We start from the raw sequence: 17,842 nt of genomic DNA, 5'->3' as shown, positions 1-17,842 counted from the left end.
ATACACAATCTATCTTAAGCGAGCACGGAAAGTCACTTCTACTCGAACAGCTTAATACCATAAAGTCTGAATTTTTGCAAAGAAAATAAAGCCTGAACAGCGCTACGAAGGTGACAGACACATACTAACAAACAAACAAACACTTCTTCGAGTCTGTATTATCTTTTAAAAAATAACGAAAGCACACATAAAAAAAAAATCAAATTGGCTAGGTAGCCCACCAGACGTTGTGCCTTAAAGTTGGCTGCACGCAATGCGCGAAAGCATGGTGTGAAGCCAACTTGCGGTTTTGCTGGATGCACATGAAGTCCGATTCCAATTGGAAATAGCGCTAAGGACGTGCCAAACGTGGAATTTTCGCAAGATTAATCCCAATACCTGGAATTCTGTTCATTTTAGCGGGAATGCTGGCGCTTGTGCTCCATTATTCGAAATTTTCGAATATTCGAATTTCTCGATTATCAAATTTTCGAATACGAATAGGGTTCGAATATCAACAATATTCGAACAATATTCGAAATTTCGAATATTCGCACACCGCACACCTCTAGTGAATACTGACACTCAACGATATATAACAAAAAACAAACAAATTCCATTCTCATGAACTCTCCTCTGCCGAGCGGCTTTCTCCTGCTCTACCTGGATGCTGACTTTTTCCCCCCTCACCTACATTCTGAGTAAAAGCAGTGACAGAAGAAAAGAACCGCGAAAAATTACACGCATTTGTGTCACAGGACAGGGATACACAAATTTCCTTAAGTGAGCAGGGAAAGGGCTTAAGTCGTACCGCTCAGGAATAATCGGAGAATCACCGTTTATCGCTACGCGGCTAGCGCTTGAACAGCGCTACGAACGTGACAGATACATACTAACAAACAAACAAACATACAAACAAACAAACAAACACTTCTATTCATTTCTATTGATAAAGGCGTAAACAACACTACAAGAACAAAGCACGCTGCTTCAGGAAAGCGTATCAAATGCATCGCAACAGGACCGGCTCTCATAAAATAGCCTGCCCAAAACGAAGACTTCACCAGGTTCGCGAGGTAATTCCATTAAAAACGCTCTCGGTCTATCCTACAGATAGCAATGCAAGCGCTGCTACCCTTATTTTTTAAGCCACTATTCCACGCAATAGTACATAAATGTATCACTCGTGTCACATGGAAAGGCACACACAACGAACTTGCTTGTCAAGTGGGATCCCTGGTTCAGGAAAGCGCACATTTTCACACTCACAAACACGAAGTCTATTCTCACAACCACATCAATCCATATTATTCCTCAGGTCAATAATTATCCTACCATCGTCAAAAGATGGCTCACTCTTGTGTGCGATCGCAAAGCGATAGGTCCTCGCTCCGGATGTAATAGGATATCGCCACTCGGCCGACGCGAACCAAAAAAGAAAGAAAGGAATGCGCGTTCGCTATACCTCCACAAAGAAAACGGTGCCGTGCTTCTACGCAGCGCTCATCATACAGGAGTGAATTGCCTTCTTCGTTTTCCTTTTATTTTCTTGCACCCATATATTTTGCAAGAATACTATCCCCAAGAACACACGCGGTCCTCAGGATGTCCTCAAAGTGTCATCACGTCATCGTCCGTGATGGGATGAACGGAGGAGGTCCGCAGGCTGTCATCATAGGAGCTTCCAGTGATTGTCATTTGCGTACATCCTGCGGTCGTCAACCAAAGGACAAGCACAGGAGAAATAAATTATTTTAATACTGCGTTGTGCATTTTAATACCTGCTAGCCAGTAATCAACTTCCTGATTTATTTCTCATTACCCAATACAATCAAAGAAGGAGTGCTCATGCATAAATTAAAAAAAAAAAAACAAAAATATAAAATAAAAAGAGATATAGGGGCGCAAATACTGATCGTCGGATTTTAAAGGAATCCGTCCATGTGCAGCGTTTGACGTGCACTAAAATACAGTTTGCTAGACCTTTCACTGTGGTCTTGTTGCATGAGTGTCCGCAGAGGGTCCCTGGCAGGAGGTTGCGCGGAGCCTTTTATTTCCGAAGAGACAAAAAATAATAGCGTTTCACTGCTCAAGCTTCACTTACTATGCATGCATCAAACCAAAGCAGTAAGAAACACAGACACTACCTTGATAGCGATTTAATACTCCAAGGAATTTCTCACTTCATTGTTGGTTATGTGCGAAATCAAGTTAAACTAGATACCTCACCCTTTGTTTTGACTGAGATGCGAAGAGGACTCCCAAATCTGCTGAAGTTCGGAAGACAAGCAATAACTTGTATCTGTTCTGTCTTGGAAAGGAAATGCTGCTGCATCATATGCCTCTCTAAGTGGTTTTGCAGGTTTTAGTGACCTAGGGGCCTTTTATATATTTCTCTTTTTTTTTTGCCTTTTAAACTGTGACACTCATTGTTTGTAATGCGAAATACGGTGAACGAAATACAGATGAGAAACCACGAATGGTAGCTGGTGACCAAGGTTGAAAATATATAAAAAACACACACACGCTGACTGGGTGCTACAAATATGCCTCACTTCCCAAAATAAATAATTCACTAAGGTATATGCTTGCTCCCAGAACTGTACTACCCGCGTCATTTAGTAGCTCCCATAGGAGGTCCTGAGGATATGACGGGGAGTCTCACTTTGTCACATTTCTAACAAATTGAGGACCTGGTAGGGAAGTCCTGGGGATGTTATCCCTGTCCACTGATGACTTTTCTCGGACATACTTAGGAGGTCATTGTGTTGAACGGACAAATGTGAACATCATTCGCTACACACTGTAGCTCTCATCATTTTTAAACCAAACCACTTAACACGTGTTCATAGGTCTTCACTAAATAGGTGAGCCGATAATGACTCAAAATGAAATGAAATCAAATAAAATAATCATTCCAGCATCGCTGGCTGCAAGCTTGGGTACCCTGCTTGGGTCTGCTGGCGCTGGAATAAAAGATTTATCGCGAGGGTACTACAATGGTGAGCTCTGCTGCTGTTTAAGTGATAAAACAGTGCTCCCGAACCGCGCCCCACGCGAGCCGCGCGCGGACCCGTTCTCGAGACGCGACGCGCGCGATTCCCCGTGCGAGCGCAACGCGGGGCTCGCGGTTTGGACGCGCGCGATCCCCTTCCCTGAGCAGGCGCACTGTTTTATCACTTAAACAGCAGCAGAGCTCACCATTGTAGTACCCTCGCGATAAATCTTTTATTCCAGCGCCAGCAGACCCAAGCAGGGTACCCAAGCTTGCAGCCAGGGATGCTGGAATGATTATTTTATTTGATTTCATTTCATTTTGAGTCATTATCGGCTCACCTATTTAGTGAAGACCTATGAACACATGTTAAGTGGTTTGGTTTAAAAATGATGAGAGCTACAGTGTGTAGCGAATGATGTTCACATTTGTCCGTTCTGCTCTATAGTATTCTTGCAAAATATATGGGTGCAAAAAAATAAAAGCAAAACGAAGAAGATAATTCACTCCTGTATGATGAGCGCTGCTTAGAAACACGGCACCGTTTTCTTTGTGGAGGTATAGCGAACGCGCATTCCTTTCTTTCTTTTTTGGTTCGCGTCGGCCGAGTGGCGATATCCTATTACATCCGGAACGAGGACCTATCGCTTTGCGATCGCATACAAGAGTGAGCCATCTTTTGACGATGGTAGGATAATTATTGACCTGAGGAATAATATGGATTTATGTGGTTGTGAGAATAGACTTTGTGTTTGTGAGTGTGAAAATGTGAATGTGTGTCTGTGTATGTGTGCGCGCGGGCGCGCGCGCTTTCCTGAACCAGGGATCCCACTTGACAAGTAAGTTCTTTGTGTGTGCCTTTCCATGTGACACGAGTGATACATTTATGTACTATTGCGTGGAATAGTGGCTTAAAAAATAAGGGTAGCAGCGCTTGCATTGCTATCTGTAGGATAGACCGAGAGCGTTCTTAATGGAATTACCTCGCGAACCTGGTGAAGTCTTCGTTTTGGGCAGGCTATTTTATGAGAGCCGGTCCTGTTGCGATGCATTTGATACGCTTTCCTGAAGCAGCGTGCTTTGTTCTTGTAGTGTGGTTTACGCCTTTATCAATAGAAATGAATAGAAGTGTTTGTTTGTTTGTTTGTATGTTTGTTTGTTTGTTAGTATGTATCTGTCACGTTCGTAGCGCTGTTCAAGCGCTAGCCGCGTAGCGATAAGCGGTGATTCTCCGATTATTCCTGAGCGGTACGACTTAAGCCTTTTCCCTGCTCACTTAAGGATATTTGTGTATCCCTGTCCTGTGACACAAATGCGTGTAATTGTTCGCGGTTCTTTTCTTCTGTCACTGCTTTTACTCAGAATGTAGGTGAGGGGGGAAAAAGTCAGCATCCAGGTAGAGCAGGAGAAAGCCGCTCGGCAGAGGAGAGTTCATGAGAATGGAATTTGTTTGTTTTTTGTTATATATCGTTGAGTGTCAGTATTCACTAGAGGTGTGCGAATATTCGAAATTTCGAATATTGTTCGAATATTGTTGATATTCGAACCCTATTCGTATTCGAAAATTTGATAATCGAGAAATTCGAATATTCGAAAATTTCGAATAATGAAGCACAAGCGCCAGCATTCCCGCTAAAATGAACAGAATTCCAGGTATTGGGATTAATCTTGCGAAAATTCCACGTTTGGCACGTCCTTAGCGCGATTTCCAATTGGAATCGGACTTCATGTGCATCCAGCAAAACCGCAAGTTGGCTTCACAGCATGCTTCCGCGCATTCCGTGCAGCCAACTTTAAGGCACAACGTCTGGTAGGCTACCTAGCCGATTTGATTTTTTTTTAATGTGTGCTTTCGTTATTTTTTAAAAGATAATACAGACTCGAAGAAGTGTTTGTTTGTTTGTTAGCATGTGTCTGTCACCTTCGTAGCGCTGTTCAGGCTTTATTTTCTTTGCAAAAACTCAGACTTTATGGTATTAAGCTGTTCGAGTAGAAGTGACTTTCCGCGCTCGCTTAAGATAGATTGTGTATCCCTGTCCTGTGCTTTCTTCACGCAGGGCCAATACAAATGAGTATTTAGCATTATGCAATAATTATCTGATAGCAGAAAAGGGTGTCTTTGTCACAGTTTATTAGCGTGTGCGTCGTTCTTTTATTTATTTATTTCTCTTATAGCTATGCGAGCAAAAGTGCGTGTAAGAAGAAAGCCTCCTGCGTAAAAGCTGAATAGTGTTCTACCAGTGGAAGTGGGGTTGTTTGTTTGATTTTGTTGGGTGTTCGATATCTTGACGAAGTAAGCAGAGCTTAATTTTGCAGGTTTTTGAGTAGATATGCTGGTATCTGAGCACGGAGTACAAATTTATATATTTCTCTGCTCCCTAAGAAAATTATACGTCGTTTTCCAAGCAGACCGCGTTTAGTTTACGCAAAATAGAAAAATGAAGTTGTGTATGCTCTATGATGATCCGCCGCAGGGTTAGGCCTTTTCCCCGATCACCAGTGTTTTCGCATTCGATGTCGCATGTCTAGACTTGTTCAGTAGTGTTGCAATTTTTACCCTTCGCTAATATCTTGTTGCTGCCGTCTTGTGTTAGACGTTGAGCTTCGTAGCGATGAGCGGTAACGCTACGATTATTCCTGAGCGCTCCGTGTGTTTAATGCGTTGTCCTCTGTGCGTGCATGCGTGTGCTTTTTCCCCTGATTTGTGACGTCATCGTGGCATGTATGAGCTTGTTTAGCAGTGTTGCAGTTCTTCCCGCCGCTAGTATGTTGTTGGTGTCATGTTGTGCTAGCCGCGTGGCGATGTGTGGTGACCTGAGGTCTTAAGCCTGTTCCCTGCTCACCTAAGGATATTTGTGTATCCCTCTCCAGTGCTTTCTTTACGCAAGGGCAATGCGTCTGTGTATGTGGCACTATCAGATACCAGACATGAGTGTCTTTTTCTTGGTTTATTGGCATATGCTTCAGGTTTTTTAAGTCAAGCACAAGTGCGTGCAATTGTTCGCTGCTCTCTTCCTCAGATCACCGATTTTACGAAGAAGACAGTCGCATGGTACAGCTGAGAAGAGGGTTTCTCTGATTGTTTGTTTGATTTTGTTGGGTGTTCGATATGTTGAGGAATTCAGCTGTTAAAGGTATCCGTGAAGAAATGCTTGGATCTGAGCGCAGGATAGGAATTCCTGAAGCACGGCACCCTCAGTGTAAATTAATTATTTTGGATGTGAGTCTGCTTCCCTGCATGACAAGGCTGAAATGGGAAGAGAGAAAAAATTGGAGCGCTTCATTAATAGCGATCCAAGTAATAGGGTAATTATAGTTTCCATAGAAAGTAGAATTTTAATGGTCTCCTAAAATTATAGTTTAGTTGTAGTTTTTCTAAACTGGAATGCAATAATCATTAATATAGTATAGGAATGCTATCATGTTTCCGCAAAGGCGTTCTGTCTTGTGCTTTCGCGCCTTTTTGCTCGCAATGCGCGAATGAAACTTTGCCCCCGGCTTTCGCGCCTTTTTTGCTCGCAGGTGTAGCCTCAGACAACGAATGTATGAGCATAGAAAGAGTCATGTATTACATAAGCCTGGAGGTGATGTTGAGTGGTCTCACTTATTATTTTAAAAGAGCAGTGGCAGTTTACTGTAATTCTAGTGACCATGATGAGCCTTTGGGGTGAAAATCGTTAATATGCGGGTGCTTTTTTGTTGAATTTTAATGACAGAATGAATGTCATTAAGAGTAGGACAAAGGAAATAATCTTGCGATTCAATAAATAATAGGAGTCTTTGCCGGTGTCTTCTTCTTCAGACAGGATGTGATGACGTCACGCAGTCTGTAGCAATGCATTGACCGTTACTGGAAAAAAGTGTGGCAATAGAAAAATAGTGTGTATTGTCCTGGGCAGATTTATGATGAGCACTGTTTTTGAATAAGAGGAGTGCGTGTGCTTAGAAATAGTTTGATGCTGGTTTCCTTCTTTGTTTCTTTTCGCTTTTTCCCCCTTGTTGTCTGACAAACATGTGCTGACATGCTTTCCTTCTACATGTAGTTTTTTCTTTTTGTACAAGGAATATTCTTGACGATAGTGCTGCCTTGAATGGGAGTAGAGCTATTCTTAATAATTTTGCGATTCATTTAGTTCAGAGAGTAACCGCGAGGGGGACAGGTGTGTGACTTTATGTCTTGCTGAACCATTTTTTTTTTCCTGTACAGTAAGACTTTGGGAATGAAATGCTACAATCTCCTCTTGTCTATGGTGTTTTTCTGCAATAGTTCCCTATGCAATCATTATAGTAGAATAAAGGAAATAATCTAGGGATAGTGATTCAATAAATAACAGGTGCCCTGTCTAGAGCGTACGCGTCCTTGAGCCACGCACCTGCATGATGATGTCATACCGAGAGACTATTGTTTCAGGTTGACCTTGTCTAGAGGAGCATTAGTGGAAAAAAAACTGTGTAGCCCTGAGACAATAGGATGACATCACGACCAATGAGAACGGCCTGCAGGGGGCGCAAGGATTCACTTCTCTCTTGGACACTGTCGGGTCTCGACACGCAAATTCTGCTCCTGGTAATTGCGTTGGCCGTCAGTGGAAGAGCGTAGCTTCGGTGGGGTTCTGTCTGTCTGCCTCTGATGGGGTGCGGATGTGTGGTTCGTCACTGGTGAATGGTGTTCGACGATGCAGGTGGATTTTGTGACGAGCGGATTTACAATGAGGGAATAATGTGAACGGGAAAAATGATGGTGAGTGCCTTTTTCACTCTGTTCTAGTGTTTGTTTTCCTCTGTTGCCCAGCAGTCGTACGATTTGTCCTTACGTGTCCTGACATGCCCCGATATGCATGCTTTCCTTTGTTGACGCTTAGTATTTTTTTCTCTTTTGACAAGGAACATTGTTGTCTTGACGATAGTGCTGCCCTGAGTTCTGCGCTCCTTGTTACCCGTACTCTGTGTTGATTTGTTGAGTGCCTAGTCCTCTTATTTGTCGTTGATGGAGTTACGTGTTAGGATATTTTGTTCTTTTGCAAGTCTCATTTAGTAAGACTTTGGAATTCCTACGATCAGCTTTCATGCATGGTGCTCTTCTGCAATAGTTTCCTATTCAATCGTTATAGAAGAATAAAGGAAATAATCATGGGATAGTGATTCAATAAATAATAGGCCTCCTGTCTACAGCGTACGCGTCCTTGAGCCACGCAGGTGCATGATGACGTCATACTGTGGCTTCATTGTAAATTGACCAAAGCAGCATTAGTGAAAAAAACAGGGTAGCCCTGAGGCAATAGGATGACGTCACGACCAATGAGAACGGCCAGCAGGGGGCGCAGGAATGCTCTTCTCTCTTAGCCTCACGACCAATGAGAACGGCCAGCAGGGGGCGCAGGAATGCTCTTCACTCTTAGCCTCTCGGAGGTGGTCGCCCCAGAGGGCGCTAGGAGCGTGTATGCGTAGCGGCCGCGGAGCGGCGCCCCAGTCAGTTTCTCTCCGGCTGTCGCAGAAAGCAGACGTGCGCTCCCCGCGCTCGCTCAGTTTCTGGCTGGTTGTCACGGAGAGCAGTCGCATCGGTCTGCGCTCCTGCTGTGGTAAGGTGATTTGTTGCATAACTAATGCTTTCGTCAACTTTGTTCCCGCTTTGTTTGCGATTTTCGTGCCAGTGCTGGTTGCTGTTGTCCGGGCATCCCCGGCATTTTCTATCATCTTCTGCCTTGGGAACGGGAGTAGAGCTGGCGTGATTCTTAATAATTTTGTTGTGAGATTAGTTGAGAAAGTAACCGCTAGGGGATGCAGCTGCGGGGCTTTATACAGGAGAAAAAAACCATTACGAGTCAGTTCTCTGCCTGCCTCTCGGATGGAGCAGTCGCATCGTTCTGCGCTCCTGTTGTGGTGGGATCATTTGTTGTGTAACCATTCTATTTTCTTGTTAGCTATTGTTGGTTTGCATACTCTTGCTTTCCCAGCCTCTGTATTACGAGTGTTTTTCTTCTTGCATGTCCAGAGCTGTCCTAACCTGCCCAGACATGTCCCCCAGATGACGTCACAGCTGACGTCACAGGATGTCCGGAACTGGTGCTGCGATGCTTTGCAACCTGCCTCTGTGCTCCGTTCCCCAGCGACGGTCAGCGGCCGTTCCGGGCCGCTTTCTTCAAGATGACGTCGTTGATCTTCAACTAAACTCCTTCTCTCCACTCTATTTCTATCTTTTCATTTTATTTTCTACCTATTTTTTTATTTTTTATCAGCTCAAGTAGCCGGCAACTCACACTGTGGTCTGGACACGTCTTAGATGGTCTCCAATTAGTGTAATGACTCCCTGAATGATCCTAATTATTGTGGGGGGTTCCAAATTGCTCTAATTGCTAATTAATGGCGTCCAGGCGACTGTGTGACTTGCCGGCTTCTTGAGCTGATAATATACTACTGCGATCATGGCAAGTTCTTGCAATCACGGTCGTACCAACCGCACCGGGAAGGATACAGTGCGTAAATTTCTACAGGTGAGTCATTCTTTATCAAGGAATAACTGCGCGTTCATTCTGTACGTTTATTTGACAATTATGAAGTGTTTTTTGCCCGAAACCAGCACTGGATGCAAGTTGTTTGATCGCTCTTCCGAGGTTCAATCGAACGCACTCGCATTTTACCCGGCGGCAAATACAATTTGAGTGCATAATATGCTAGAGAGAACATGTTACACTACACTGGAAGTGTTGTCATCAGTATATGTGCTAGCATTCAAGCGCTTTTCTGCATACATTGCCAGCACGGTACACGGTGTTCTCTTGTTCAACAAGTGTACAGTCATTTCTTTTAATCATCTTCGCGCACAAGTTCAGTATTACGTCGTAATGAGGCCAAGATTGTTACTCTTTTTCATGTATTGGTATTGTTTTGTGCCTTGGTTTGATTTGTGAGAAAGAATCCTACGTACCGTTAGTGTGGTGTGACTTGGATATTGCCCTTGTGTCTGAGCTATGTTCTTAGCTTGTTGCGATAATAATAATTTGTAGCGTGTCGTGTTATTTGTAGCAGTGTTTAAGGCAAAAGTGGTCTCTCAAAACACGTTTCCTGTCATTGGGGCCACCCAGAGGATCGTCTGTGCAGTGTGATACGATCGAGTTTACAGATAAGTATCATGTGCCTCACCCACAGGTTTCACTTCACGAGGAAGATCCACCCCACTGCACGTACTGTGGTGAGCCTCTCTCAATTTTGCAAATTCTCTTCACATGTTCACATCATGAAACACATCACTTCAGTGAGTTTTATATACACCTTAGGCCTCTTCACCCAGCATTATTGCTTGGTGATGAAGCTGTATTTCCTTTGAGAAGGGTTTTTAAACTGTTAAATTTTTAGAAGATATCGGTATTGTAAATCCTGTTTTAAACTGATGAGTCATTCCACAAGAAGCGATGCAATCGCGTTGCTCGACCATCACGAATTGTCACACTATTTATTTCTCAGATTATTATCATATCAGATATCCAAAGAATATTTGTTGCCGGATTCGGTATGGTTGAAGCGCAAGGCGGCGCTCAAAGTCAACTCCTCTTCTAAAAGTGGGGTGCATATGTGTGCATCTCCAGGAAAAACGGCTGGAGATATTAGGGTCCGATCACCGTCAGTGAGTACAGGAAGCATTTTTCTTTCATTTTGGATGAAAAAAAAATCCAAGACGTAAGCGTGTTTCGAATCGAGCTGGGGTAAAAAGTATACATTACATTTTAAATTATACATTTTCAATGTATAATATACATACAAAGGAGGGACTGGTTCGCGTTCTGGGAGCAGTTTCGCCAAATGGTCCACGACAATCAAAGGCTATCCACGTGCGACAAGTTCCACTATTTAAGGGCAGCGCTTACAGGGGAAGCGGCATCAGCTATCGCGGGGTTGCCGCCGACGGAGAGATGTTACGACGATGCTCTGGAGATCCTCAAACGACGTTTTGGGAACGAGACGCTTCAGATTGAAGATCACATGAGCAGACTTACTAACCTGCAACCGGTGAGAGCACAGCACGATGTGAGAGGACTGAGAAAGCTATACGACGGAGTCGTGTCACATGTGAGAGCATTGAAGGCACTGGGTGTACCCGAAGAGTCGTTCGCATCCATGCTGTATTCAATTATGCTTCGACTAGTACCTCAAGAGTTGGTGGTCGACTTCAACAAGGGGGCATTGCAGGCAGAAGCTGGAACAACGAGCCAGAGCAGGAGCGGCCAAGAGGCCGGCGACGACAACACCTCAGCGCGTGCAAGCAGCCAGCATATGTTGTCAAACTTAATAACTTTTTGGTCTTCCTCAGGGTTGAAGTAGAGAGTCGCGAAAGCTCGATCTTTACGCGTGAGGGAGACAGGAAAGAGCCGGCGGGATCACACAAGGACAGAGACACACGCGAAGAGAGCCAAGAGGCCGTCATCGACGTCAACGTTGCTTCTCACAGCAGAGGAATACTCGGAATGTTTTTTCTGCAAAGCAAAGGATCACAAGACGGCTGAGTGCCAAGCGACGATTTCAGTAGAAGAAAAGCTACGCAAGCTCAAAGAAGGAGGGCGATGCTTCAGGTGCACCTTGCCCAACCACGTATCCAGGAGGTGTTGGCGTAAAGTAGAGTGCAGTAAGTGTCAAGGAAGACATGCTGCTTCTGTGTGTAGTCCCAGGGGAGACAGCTCGCTCAGCACAGACAAGTCGACGTCGGAATCGTCGCAGTTCAGTTTAGAGCTGACTCGACGCACCAAAGGCCCAGAGACTATACTACAGACAGTAGTCGCTTGGTGTAAAGGTCCGGGGGGAGCGAGCAAAGGCAAGATAATGTTCGACACGGGCAGTCAAAGGACATTTGTTACTCAACGAACCGCCCAAAATTTGAAGTGTGAGACAGTCGGCCAAGAACGACTGAAAGTAGGAGTCGTTGGGGGGACGACAAGAAGAAAGAACGTTTCGGAGAGTATCCATAAGGCTTCTCAGTCTACAGGGTGGCAATGAGTACGACATGGAAGCGCTAGTCACCGACGTCATCAGTGGCTAAAACACACCTACGCCATGCTTCTTCATAATTGACAAAATGAGAGCGAAGAACCTTCCAGTCCAGCAGCTGGTGTGTCCAGAAAATGAAGAAGAAATACAGGTTCTCATAGGCACCGATCAGTACTGGGATCTAGTGACTGGAAGGATTGTACGACTAGGCAGCAGCATAAGAGCTGTGGAGACACGGATCGGCTGGATGGTACATGGAGTGTCACCTAGAGCAGGGACAATTCAGCATTGCAATCAAACGTTAGTGCTCAGACTGTCCGTAGACGAAGACGAAGGGAATTCGACGCTAGAAAAGTTTTGGCAGCTCGAATCCATTGGCGTGGTTCCAGACACGGATGACGAACAAGAGAATCCGGTACTACGTCGGTTCTTCCAAAGTGTGACACAAAATGGAGGGCGCTATGAAGTTGCGCTCCCGTACAAGTCGACGCTGAATTTGGGAAACAACAAAGGAGTGGCATTGGAGAGGCTCACACAGTTAACTAGGAGATTGGCTCGCAACGAAGAGTTGCTGAAGAGGTATGACGAAGCGATCCGGATGTACAGTGATAACAGCATGGCAGAAAGAGTGGTTGACGAAGTTGACGAAGGACAAAGCGTCGTGTACTATATGCCACATCAAGCCATTTTGAGAGAATCGAGTAGTACGACTAAAAGTAGTGTTCGATTGCTCATCCAGTTGCGGCTCAACAAAATCGCTTAACCAGTGCCTAGAAGCTGGACCGAATTTAAATCCGGACGTCGTGGGATTACTGCTGAATTTCCGGGTCCATAAGATCGCCTTGGTGGCCGATGTAGAAAAAGCCTTTTTGCAAATAACCGTGAGGGAAGAGGACAGAAACGCCTTACGGTATTTGTGGTATGAGACAAAGCCAGAAGCGGGAATGCCACTACCACCGGTAGAAAGCTGGAGGATGACGAGGGTTCCCTTCGGCACGACGGCAAGCCCGTTTTTGCTCGCGGCTACTTTGCGCAGCCACTTCAAGATGATGGAAGAGGAATATCCAGAAACAGCACGACTCCTTAGTAGCCACATGTACGTGGATGATCTTATAACCGGAGCAAATGACGTACAGGAAGCACAGAAGATCGCAAAAGAAGCGACGGCGATCTTGGAAAAAGCGAAAATGAGGCTTCATAAGTGGGCAACAAATCATAGCGACGTGCGCGAGTCCCTTCAGGCAGAGTCGGGCGAACGGGCATTGGGTGATCCCAAGGATATGCAGAAAGTTCTAGGAATATCGTGGTTGCCGGACACGGACGTTTTAACATTTGGCATGAGCGACTTGTGGAGTCTACACCATGAAGGTGGCGACACGAAACGACGTGTCTTGCAGATCATAGCCCGCCTATTTGATCCACTGGGAATGTTGGCACCGTTTACGATCCGTGGTAGAATCCTTTTCCAACTGTTGTGGAAGCGCAAGATGGGATGGGAAGACATTTTACCTACAGACCTTCAAACAACGTGGATCCGGTGGGGCTCCGAACTACAGGATCTACCAGACATAAGAGTACCGAGGTACTATGGCCGAGACAAGGACAATGACGTGGTACATACAGAGATACATATGTTTTGTGATGCGAGTCCTACAGCGTACGGTGCGGTAGCGTACACAGTTATGGAAGACTCTTGTGGAACAAGAACCGCAGCGATGCTGATGGCAAAGTCAAGGCTCGCCCCAATAAAAGAGCTGACAATACCTCGACTGGAGTTGATGGCATGTCTAGTGGGAGCAAGGCTTGTCTCCTACATCACTGAAAAGATCAAAATCAGTCCAGTTCGGCTTCACTTTTGGACAGATTCCAGAATAGCGCTTTGCTGGATACGTGGTGATCCCTAGCGCTGGAAGCAGTTCGTGCAAAACCGGGTACAAGAAATTCAGAGGCTTACTCAAATAGATGGATGGAAGTGTTGCAAGGGCAAAGAAAACCCAGCAGATCTACTGACCAGAGGAATGCAAGCAAAGAAGATGACTGAAAGCGAGCTGTGGTGGTCAGGACCAAGCTGGATGACTCGAAGCGACAGCGAATGGCCTGTGTGGAACATGGACGATGACCTTGATAGAAACGAATTGGAGGAGAAGAAAACAAAAGTTCTGCAAACGCTGACTACAGAGACGGAAGACGTCATAGAGATGGAAAGGTACAGCTCTGTGAGAAGGTTACATCGGGTTGTGGCCTGGATTTTGCGATTCAGAGGGAACGCTACAAAGAAAAGTTACACTACCGGACCCCTGACAGCGCAGGAGTTGCAACGTGCCGAAGAGTGTTGTATCAAACTTGTGCAAGGGAAAGCCTTTCCAGAAGAAATAGCGGCTGTGCTGAGTAACAAGCCATTACCAACATGGTCAACATTGCAAGGCAGCAAGTTGTTTATGGACACCAGTGGCGTACTGAGGGTAGCAGGTCGGCTACATCACAGTGATTTGCCGTATGATCAGAAACACCCCGTCGGCCTACCAAAGAAGAATCATTATGCGGAACTGCTGATCAGGCAGTGTCACTGGGATCTGCTTCATGCAGGAGTAAGAGACACACTGGTCCAATTAAGGGAAAAGTTCTGGATATTGCACGCGCGACAGTTGATCAAAAGCATCTTGAAGAAATGCGTCGTCTGCCAACGATACAATGTAAGGGCTGCGAGACAAGAAACGGCTCCTCTGCCATCAACGAGGGTGACACAGTCAGAGCCGTTCGCAGTAACAGGACTCGACTTTGCCGGGCCAGTGTGGATAAAGGCACAACGTTCAGCAAAGGAGGCATACTTCGTAATTTTTGTGTGCGCAGTGACCAGAGCCGTACACCTTGAACTTGTAGAAGCAATGTCAGCGACCGCATTTCTACTGGCGTTCCGGCGGTTCCTAGCGCGGCGAGGAATACCCAAAGTTGTCTATAGCGACAATGCCAAGGCTTTCCGCAAGAGCAACAAGGAGATTAGAAATTTATGGGATGCGACACACGGTCATGAAATCGAAGAGAAGATTGCTGAATGGAGAGTAGAGTGGCGGTATAACGTACCATATGCCCCATGGTGGGGCGGCTTCTACGAACGTCTAGTACGATCGGTGAAAGTCACCTTGAAGAAGACGATCGGCGCAAGATGTCTGAAGGAAGCCAAACTCAATACCATTCTCACAGAAGTCGAAGCCGTCCTGAATTCTCGTCCAATAACATTCGTGTATGAGGAGGAAGGTACGCATCCACTGTGTCCATCGGCATTCCTGACGGGAAAGCGATTGACAACGCTACCGAACACCAAAGCTAGCGATGTACCAGAGAGCAGTGGCAGTACTCTACAGATAATGTGGCAGAAACGGGCAGAGAATTTGAATACCTTCTGAAAGAGATGGTCCGCGGAATATCTCACGGAGCTCAGGAACTTTCATAACAAAAGCAAAGGAGGACAACTTCAAGTGGATGACATCGTGATCGTCCGCGATGACAGAAAGAAGAGACAAGGATGGTCGACGGGACAAATAATACGAAGCTTTCCAGGCAAAGATGGAAAAACACGGGCTTTCGAGGTCCGCATGTCAGATCGAACCACAGTGCTACGGCCTGGAGATCTGCTATATAAACTCGAGGTGTAATGTACTGAACATTTCTTCGGGGTGTGTGTTAAGGATCTTGCAGTGTGAAGAAATGACTGTACGACGAAGAGGAAGAAAGCAATGACTAGAAGAGGAAGATGACGTTTTTTGTTTTTAACATTTTTTTTTCTGATGCGCTCGAACGGTAGAACGTTGTATCTGTACTCGTAGAATAAATATGCTGTTCTAGAGGTAGGAGTTCTTCTGCTAGGATCCGGGCGAGACTTTACATGGTACATCCATTCTACCCTATGGGGCAATCGTATCTACTTCATCGGTTGAATATTTTCGCCATTCCTGTGAGATCTTTGTACCCTATTCGAGAAGAATAATTCTACTTCTGTGAAGAAATACCCTACCAAAAAAAAGGGGGAATAGTTCCCTCATTTGTGCTGCATCCGTTCTACCCCACGGGGCAATTCTACATACTCCATCGGCTGAATATTTCTGCGTAGAATGATACAAGGGGCCCATCCCTACATGCAACAAAATTGACAAAAGTGCTTGCATGAAGTGTGAACAAATAGGCCCTCTTTATTGTAGGGAAACACACATATGGGTCTTAGGAGCACTGAAGAGTTGTAAGAGCAACTTTTGCTATTGGCAGTAGTTTTCCCACCCTCACGCCAGCCAGCGCGCTGAGCACCTGCAGGCTAGCCACAGCCCTTGGCAGTAACTCCATGTCCATAAGCCAATACATGACTATCAGCGTTCCCGCAGCTTCAACTATCCCTTAACAGTGACGTCCTCAAAGCAGATGGAAGCCTCCAATGATTCAGAAATTTCCCCTGATGTACATATGGTAGGGTACACGTGGTCCTTTCCTCCCTGAAAGTAAAGACCATGCAGTTAAGGTCTAAAGCTGGATCCATCTACACTTGCAGTATACATTTCTGTGGCAACCCGCAATGCTGTGATGCTTTATGAATGTGCATGATTAACAGACTGTCACAGTAATTGATACCAATATGAAACATACCATTTGGATCCTCCCGAGAATCAAATGCCGTGAAGAACTTTTTCATCTGCTTCTTTTTCTTTGCTGTTCCCAGGACTGTCTCGTTGACCGTCGCAATTGCCATGTGTCCTTTATGTTGATGCCAGTCATGAGCTCGAATTCAAACATTATCTGGGAGAAAAGAAAGACAAGTACTTTGAACCCTGCATGTAGTTCGGTAGATGTAATTGCATCCACATCTAGAAAGCTTTCTTCCTCGTGTACTTACTATCTTAGGATCATGGAAGGCAGGATACATTCCGAAGACACCTGCTACTGATGGGCACCCTGTGAGCCATATACGTCTGTCATCGAACGTGCACTTCATGCTGTGCACCAGCACATCTGAGGACGTATCAGGTTTCTGTAGTTCGTCCCTCATTATTCTAACGTGTTCGGAGACCCCATGTTTGTCAGCTGCCTCGCCGCTGTTTGAAACTTATGGAGTACAGAATTTCAGTAGTTAAAATACTGTAAAATGCTGGAATGAGGTGTTAGCAGTATACTAAGGCAATGGCATGGCTTCCTTTTTGAAATTAGAGAAAATGACATAAACATGTGTAATATCGGTGAGAGGAAAGAGCCCTTGGAAGCAAAGTTGCTGGCAGAACCAAATCTGGAAAAGGAAATTCTAATGAGTGAAAATGCGGCAAGAGACGCGACAAGTGGGTTAAAACTTATACGACAGGAGACCTGCAGAGCTGTTTTAACCCACCTGACCGCGTCTCTTGCTGCATTTTCACTCAAGTATGTACTTCAACCAACTGCCCCGCTACAACCCGCTTGTAAACAACGATTCCAATGAGGTCTTGTGGCTCCCCCCCCCCCCTGGTTCAGGCTTTTCTAATCATTCCGCTCATCCACGAGATCGCATCGCAGATTGCGGATTTTTGAACGTAAAACCTGCAGCCGAAATGGTAGGAAACAATAGGAAAATCAAACACAGACTAAAAGGGACAGAAGGTTCTGCAGCATACCTTATACACAATGGGCCTTCATCTTCAAGCTGGACTCTGTCTTTGTCCCGTAGGATCGTGGACGCACACGCTTCGACAAAGGTGTCGAAATCGGCATCATAGATCTTCAGTGAAGATACAAAAAGGAAAATTACGATTATAAATTAACTGATGACAATTGATGTCCTGCGGCTGGAACACATAGAAGGGACAAATACATACAAAGCCTCAATGTCTAAGAAATTAATGATGAAAGAAGGAAATCACTGCAGCAGCTGGTTAACCT

General features: G+C 45.2%; 1 protein-coding gene across 1 annotated transcript; it reads left to right on the top strand.

Annotated features, from left to right (window-relative positions):
- Window positions 1-13,968: 13,968 nt before the first annotated feature.
- Window positions 13,969-15,354, top strand: LOC135387227 (uncharacterized). The gene has a single exon (XM_064616531.1). The coding sequence runs from the start codon at window positions 13,969-13,971 to the stop codon at window positions 15,352-15,354; it is 1,386 nt and encodes a 461-aa protein (XP_064472601.1).
- Window positions 15,355-17,842: the final 2,488 nt, after the last annotated feature.

This window comes from Ornithodoros turicata, chromosome 1 (assembly GCF_037126465.1).
Source record: "Ornithodoros turicata isolate Travis chromosome 1, ASM3712646v1, whole genome shotgun sequence".
NCBI lineage: Eukaryota > Metazoa > Arthropoda > Arachnida > Ixodida > Argasidae > Ornithodoros > Ornithodoros turicata.
This window is presented reverse-complemented; position numbering and strand designations above follow the sequence as displayed.

What these genes read in the sequence shown, in the direction of transcription:
- LOC135387227 (XM_064616531.1), top strand. Translation starts at nt 13,969, where the DNA reads ATGCAAGCAAAGAAGATGACTGAAAGCGAGCTGTGGTGGTCAGGACCA.